Source organism: Kryptolebias marmoratus, linkage group LG8 (assembly GCF_001649575.2).
Source record: "Kryptolebias marmoratus isolate JLee-2015 linkage group LG8, ASM164957v2, whole genome shotgun sequence".
NCBI lineage: Eukaryota > Metazoa > Chordata > Actinopteri > Cyprinodontiformes > Rivulidae > Kryptolebias > Kryptolebias marmoratus.
The window spans coordinates 5037674-5045210 of NC_051437.1; the positions used below are offsets into that span (position 1 = coordinate 5037674).

General features: G+C 38.2%; 1 protein-coding gene across 1 annotated transcript in view; it reads left to right on the forward strand.

The window, feature by feature from the left end:
• Positions 1-1115: 1115 nt before the first annotated feature.
• ccn5 (cellular communication network factor 5) overlaps positions 1116-7537 on the forward strand; it is a 12356-nt gene continuing 5934 nt past the window's right edge. The window contains exons 1-3 of the mRNA XM_017435902.3: positions 1116-1308; positions 2990-3206; positions 3519-3767. Of these exons, the coding sequence (XP_017291391.1) occupies positions 1249-1308; positions 2990-3206; positions 3519-3767 (526 nt within the window). The 5' untranslated portion in view covers positions 1116-1248. The remainder of the gene's footprint in view (positions 1309-2989; positions 3207-3518; positions 3768-7537) is intronic.

Here is a 7537-nt window from a genome sequence, read left to right on the forward strand (position 1 = left end):
CAGTTAGCTCATCAATCCAGTCAGAGTTAAACTGCTTCTCTGAACTTTGGTAATTCAAAAGACTATTTACAACAGGTAAGATATTAACTATTCAAAACATTTCTACAGAACTCTCTTCAAAAAAAAATTAACTATTACTTTACTGTCCAGTTTAAGCAAAAACAAACAAAAACAGACACATTTTGTTTTGCTGCCGCCTTGTTTTCTACACTTCAGGATCAATTTGTTCACATTTAAAGTATTTGATCAAAGAGCTTCTTTTTATAAGCCAAACAACAACAACAACAACAAAAACAGAATCACTTTACTAATCAATAAATCAAAATGTTTACCACGCATCTGTCAAGCTGAATAAAATTTGATCAGGACTTAGATTAGTAACTGCATTTTTTATTCTGATTGAACCAATAAACTGATTCACAGCTGGACACTCAAAAAGCAGCCATGGCTAATCCAAAATGTTATTCATACACCTTACAGTGCCGTAACTGTGTTCTAAAATAAACATTGACATAATGAAGATAACTACAAAAAGTATCCAGAGATGGACAAATCTTTTGTCCAGATCACTCTCTCTCCTGAAAAATGAGTTAGGCACATCAGCTTGATTTGTCTAACATGTGATGTCTGCTTAAAGGCTGTCTGCAGGGCAACAGAATAGATCATGGTGATTCACATTTCTACAAACCATCAGACTTTTACTCTTTATGCCCAGCCAAGACAGAAAGTCTGACCTCAGCATTTCTGTTAAATATATATTTCAGTTTTATTTATTTATTTTGATTTGAAGCTTTTTTTTTCTGTCCCTTTAAAATAAAAGGTCAGCAACTAAGTCTGTGAAAACATCCACAAAATAATTTTTTACCTGAATCAGACTTGCCACCACAAAAGCCTGGGCGTTATTTAATTTGAACACAGTTTAACTTAACATATTTTTCTCCCCTTAGCTCACGTAGAGCTGTGCAAACTCATGTTGCCACAAGACTGGAAAGAGAAAGAAAAGAAGGGGGAGGGTGTGTGTCTATGTGTGTTTGGAAATGGAAATGGGCAGCAGGGAGGAGGAATGTGAAACATTTCTGTTGCTGGTCTTTTGGCTGTTTACACGGCAGTCAGCCCATGACATCAGAGTCCAGACTTTATAAATGTCAGCAGACACATGAGCAGTTAGCAAACAGCTCCACTGGCTGCACCGTCCGATTACTCAGGTTAGAGACAGACTGAGCTCCATCAGCAACACAACCCCCCCACATGGACCGAGTGTGTGACTGCGTGATCGCATCGGCTGTACTGCTGTTTGTGGCTACCCAGGTGAGACCTGCTCCTGTTCTTTTAGTTATTTCTTAATTATGTGTCTGAGAGTTAGTCATTTCCTGTTTTTTCACTTTCTTATTAGAGGGTACACAAAATACCGGAAGAAGCTGGAGAGCCATGAAGACAGACAAGTCAATCGTTCATAAACTATGATTGTTTCATTCTTTGTGCTCCACACAAAGAATGAAACAATTATAGTTTATGTCCACAGAAAGAAATAGCATATGTTTATGACTGAAACTGTAATTTGAAATTAAGATTGTGAAGAATGAATAAAGCTATCCATCCTTACAAATGTAACATGACGGGCACGTTTTGTGTAAGATATCTAAAATATGTTAGTTTTTAAACTATGAAAATCGAATATAAAAAGATTATTGTGAACTATACCATAAGGTGCATTTTGAATTAATTTACTTCTGTATTTTACCAGATATATATTGACATGCAATTCTGAAATGTTTGGATGCACTCAGTGTAAACAAAATACTCTTATCTGCAAATTTTACTAAACAAATCTGACTACAAGTATGTACAAAATTTTTGGGTTCCTCCATTCTAAACAATTCTTCCTTGGATACCACCATTATTGACCTTTTTTAGTCACTTAAGCTGTTTCCATAGATAAACAAACGAAACAAAATTCGATTACAAGTTTTTCATGTAAGCCACCAATAACAATCAACATGAGAAAAAACATTGTTGCAGATTTTGTTTCTTACTTTTAGATTTATTATTTAACAGACTACTTTTGATTGACCAACAGTGCTGAACCACTGACATAACTGATAACTGATAAGACCTTCAGCTTATTATCACAAAACAATTTAATACATAAATGAAAACAACATGACATTAGACCTTTTTACTTTCAAAATGTGGTAGACTGAAGTTTTACTGGTCACTGGATTTTTATTACTTCAGTCTCAAAGATTGGATCGATTCACCAAATAAATAAATCAACCTTCAGCATTATGAGCATTAAGAAGGTAACTGCAAAACTTTGTCTTCATTTTAAAGCAGTTGAACAGGAACTGTATCTTTTTGGGGACAAAAATAGTGCCCTGTTTTTTTTTTAGAGTTTTGTATTAAAAACTATTTTAGGGATTGTGGGTAAAAAGGGTAGATCTAATTTGAACCAGGCTGACACATTGACTTTATCACATAAACTTCATGTACCTGAAACCACTGGACTGTCCTTGTTGGAAGCTGATGTAGTCTCTAGGAACACTAATGTTTCCCTTTCTGCAAGCTTTTGGCTTTTTTCTCATATTTAGCTTTTTTTGTTCTTTGTTTTGTAGAATTGCGACCAAAATAAGTTTTTTTGGACAGAAAAAAGACTAATATCATCTTTTAAACGCAGATAAATTTAGGGGGTATATTTTTATGTGGGGAAATAGTTTGGTTGCACTGTTCAGTAACTTGCAAAATAGTGAAAAAATACATATGTGAAAATCATAAAAGTGTGATCCTGATTTTGCTGTAGAAAGAATTGTGATATATATTTTTGTCATATTGTCCACCCCTATGTGGAGCACTAACAATACTTTTTTTATTCATTCTTTATTTTTTCTTTAACTATGTCTTTGGACATGCATGTCCTCTGACACCCAGCAGGTGTCCACATCCTAACCTCTCACAGCCTCATTCTCTACCTGTATGCGTGTTGTCTTTCCAGGTCCTGTGCCAGCTGTGCGACAGACCCTGCCTTTGTTCTGGTCCTGCCCCTCAGTGCCTCGCAGGAGTCCCGCTCGTGCTGGATGGCTGCCGGTGCTGCCAGGTGTGTGCCCGACAGCGAGGAGAGCCCTGTACTGAGGTGTTGCCCTGCGACACTCACAAAGGACTGCAGTGTGATTACAGCGCCAGCTTCCCTGGGGACCCTGGGGAATGTGTCAGTGAGTGGTGGACTCATTATGGGGGAGGGCAGGGGGTAATACAACAACAAGACTGTTTGCATGAGTAGGACACACAGAGAGTTAATGTTTGGAAGCTGTGCAGGCAGAAAGGAAAACAGGACAGGTGTTAGTGATCTTCTTGGAGGCTAGTTAATATTATATTAGCAGTCCTCTCATCTCTATCTCTTTCATCTGGCATGCATCACGTCCCTCTTACCTCTCTTCATGTTCTCACTTCCTGATTAAGTCTCCCACGTCAAACCGAGGTGCAGGTTCGGCTAAGACAGCATGTGTGTGCTGTTTCTCTCATAGGTCAGGAGGATCTGGGCTGTGAGGTCAATGGCATTACCTACAGTGAGGGCCAGTCCTTCCAGCCCTCCTGTGACTCTTATTGCCACTGCAGAGGTGGAGGAGTGAGCTGCGTGCCAGCTTGTCCTCTAAATGTTCAGCTTCCCAGTCCAGACTGTCCCAACCCACAACACATCCGGCTGCCAAGGAAATGCTGCAGGGAGTGGGTGTGTGAAAACCTTGACAACACAGTCATTCAGGATGCCATAACAGGTGAGCACCACGGCGGAGTTGGATAGATGCGTGTATGAGTGTGTGTGCATGTGTCTGTCTGTTACTTCAACTATCTCATCAACCAGTGGATAGATTTTAATGGAACTTGCAGAAAATAAACATATGACCAACTGACCTTAAAAAAAAAAACATGCACAAAAATGCAAAAAAATTGCACAGATCTATGCTTAAAAAAACACCATTAATTTTGGAAGTAAACTCTTCTTGTCTTTTAGCATAATACTGTATCTAATACATCACTGCACTGATTTTAATGAAACTTTCAGGAAATAACCACTGATTGTACATCTACAACCAATTCACTTTCAGAGACAACTCAGTTCAGTTTGTTTGCCACAGCCAACTAACTGTAGAAAACACAAAAATTGCTATAGTTCAGTCAGTTTTACAGATATTGATCTAAAAGCTTGTACAACACATACTCCAAGTACTATTCACTGTGCAAGATCTTTGCTTAAAATGTTATCATTACTCTTGGACTCAACCCTGTTTGTCAGTTAGCAAATTATTTCATGAACCACTGGACATCAAATTTTGTAATGATAATCATTGGACATACATCTACAATTGATTCATTTTTGGAGTCAACCCAATTCAAAGTTGCTGCTAGAGCTGACATTAGCGGGCTGTAATTCTGTCAGTTTTACAAATACTAAGGTAAAATCTGATGCGAAAGTAGCTGAGAGTCATCCTCAACACAAACTCTGAGCATGACATCTCCCAGTATCGCTTGAGATTGCACATAATGTTTCATTCAACGTTTCTGTCATTTCCCAACATAAGATGATCTTAGTTTAAACTAAACTATGGCATAAATAGTAGTGGTACCTTTCATTTAATACTGTTAGTTTAATATTGCATTGGCGAAATAAGACTAAAAAATACTAAAACTGTAATGAATACTAATTTATAACTAATTATTTTATACACTTTATTGTTATAAATAAGCAGACTGAGACCACTGTCAAGGTGATTAGCATCTTTTTAGCAGAAAATCTTAACACAGAGTTCACCTGGTTGTGTCTAAAGTGAACAAAGCCTTTGTATTGTTTAAGGTTAAACAAAGGAAACGTGTTAATAAATAAGGTTTAGAGGTCCTGCAAGGAGGATTTTCTTAGTTATGCAGGGTAGGCCTGTTTCTAGGCTGTAAGCCTAGCTAAGCTAAGCTGTCTCCTGACTGTAGATTCATATTTAAGAGCCAATTCTAAAGTCTGTACAAGAAAGTGAGTAAGTGTAAAATCTAAAATCTGTCAGCATTCTTTTAAGGGCAGGGAATATACAGCATAATTTCCACCGTCTATGTGCTTGAGCCAGCTGTATTTCTCAGGACCAGTTGTTTTTCTGTGATGATCAGTTAGTTCACATATAACACAATCCCTTAATCACTTTTATGAGCTCTGTCACTGTTGGTCATGTCTGTAAGTTTTTACTGGAGCATTTGTGCATTAAACTGGGGTGTGTCTGGCCAAAGGAAAATTCCCAAAGTCCAAATATAAGTCAAAACATTTCTTTTTCTCAGTTACCATGTTTCCTAGTTTTACAACAGAAAAAACAACGCTAAGACGCAGTTAAATTTTTGAACCAATGCAGAGATTCAATTACTGTGTAAAAAAGGGGTGTGAGTGTGTTTGTGCCTGAGACTGGTGTCAGGGAAATGAAGCCAGCCTAAAAAAACATCTGGATTTCCCAACACAGTCTGAGTCAAACTTGCTTATGGAGACACCAAAGGAACATTTTGTTATCCAATTAAAAAATCTGCAATTTCATGATTGAAGATCAGCCGATTGTTATGACTTCTTCAAGTTAGTGTTTACAAGAAAGCATCCTGTTTTGTTATGGGAAAAGAATATGAAAGCTTTGGATTACAGATCGATGTTTGGAGCAAAATACATAGTCATGAGACAGGAATATTGAAGATCACACAAGTCATTAAAGTACCATTTGTATGTTTCTTTGGGAAAAAAAAAGAGCAGAGCCTTTCAAATTCAACTCTTAAGCTCTGTTTGGGGGAGTTAAAGGGTGGTAAAAATAAACAACTCTCCACTCATAAAATAAAATGACCAAAAAGGGTCAAAATGCGTGAGCTGTTTTTTTTCTGGAGCATTTCTGCATTAAATTGGGGTGTGTCTGGCCATGGGAAAACTTTCAAAGTCCAAATATGAGCCAGATGTTTTTGATCAAAACATATTTCTCTTCCAATTGCCATGTTTCCTAGTTCCACAATAACAACAGCAGCTGTGTTAAAATGAAACATGATGTTATATCCTGGCAAATTTTCTTCTGCGACAGGTGTTCCCCTATGCAGTTTATCCAAAGGTAGGTTTTTTTAGACTGAACAAATTAATGGGAATAGAACAAATCAAAAAAAAATCAACTAATGAAAATCAGTCATTGCTTTTAAATTTTGGTTCAAAATATTTTTTTTAAAAACAAACTAATGAAACTGACCTTGACAAAAAGTACGGTTCCCATAATACTTTGTTGCACAACCTTTTGAGTCGATCACTGCAGTCAAGTGATTTCTGTAACTCTCTCTGAGACATCTGCACCTGTCCACAGGTAGTTTGGTCCACTCCTCATGAACAAAATGCTCCATCTGTCTCAGGTTTGAAGGGTTCCTTCTCCAGACTGCAGGTTTCAGCTCCTTCCACAGACATTCAACAGGATTTAGATCAGGGCTTAGAAGACCACTTCAGAACAGTCCAATGTTTTTTCTCAGTCATTCTAGCTGTGTGTTTTGGGTCATTATCCTGTTGGAGGACCCATGACCTGTGACTGAGACCAAGCTTTCTGACACTGAGCAGCACATTTAGCTCCAGAATGTCTTGCTAGATTCAGGACACCCTGTGTCAGATGCAGCACAGCAGGTCCAGAACAGAACCGAACCTCCTCCATGTTTCACTGTAGGTACAGGGTTCTTTGCTTTCTAGCTTTCATTTTTTAACATAGAGCTGATGGGACTTGTTGCCAAAAGCTCCAGTTTTGTCTCACCTGTCCAAAATGACATTCTTCCAGAAGGTTTGGGGCTTGTCAATATGTATTTTGGCAAATTCCAGTCTCATTTTATTTTATGATTTGGTGTCTTTCTCAGTTGTCCTCCATTAAGTCCAGTTTGACTCAAATAGTGACTGATGGTGTGATCTGACACTAATGAACCTTAACCTTGGAGTTCACCTCTGATCATTTTGGTCTGTTTTTTCTAGGCTCTTTGGTTACTATTTGTATCATTCTCTTTATTTTGTCATTTGTTATACTGGAAAAAGTATTCACTTACTCATACAAATCATTTCATTCAGGTGTTCCAATCCCTTCCACGGCCACAGTTGTATAAAATAAAGCACCTGGGCATGCAGACTGCTTCTACAAACATTAGTGAAAGAATGGGTCGCTCTCAGGAGCTCAATGAATTCCAGCATGGTACTATATTAGGATGCCACTTGTGCCAGAAGTCCAGTTGTGAATTTTCCTCGGTACTAAATATTCCACAGTCAAATGTTAGTGGGATTAAAACAGAGTGGAAGCAATCGGAACTGACAGCAACTCAGCAATGAAGAAAAGTCATAGCACCCCCGTAGCACCCCCAAGCAAAGGCATAACCGGGGTATGTGTGGGACATGTCCCCCACTTCCCTTATGTATGCCCTATATCCCCCGCACTTTTTCCAGCCATTGCAATTGTTTAATTCGTTGTTAACATGTGGGGATGTGCTTTTCCGAGCCGTCTTTAAACGCACCATGAGCGCTGCGTAC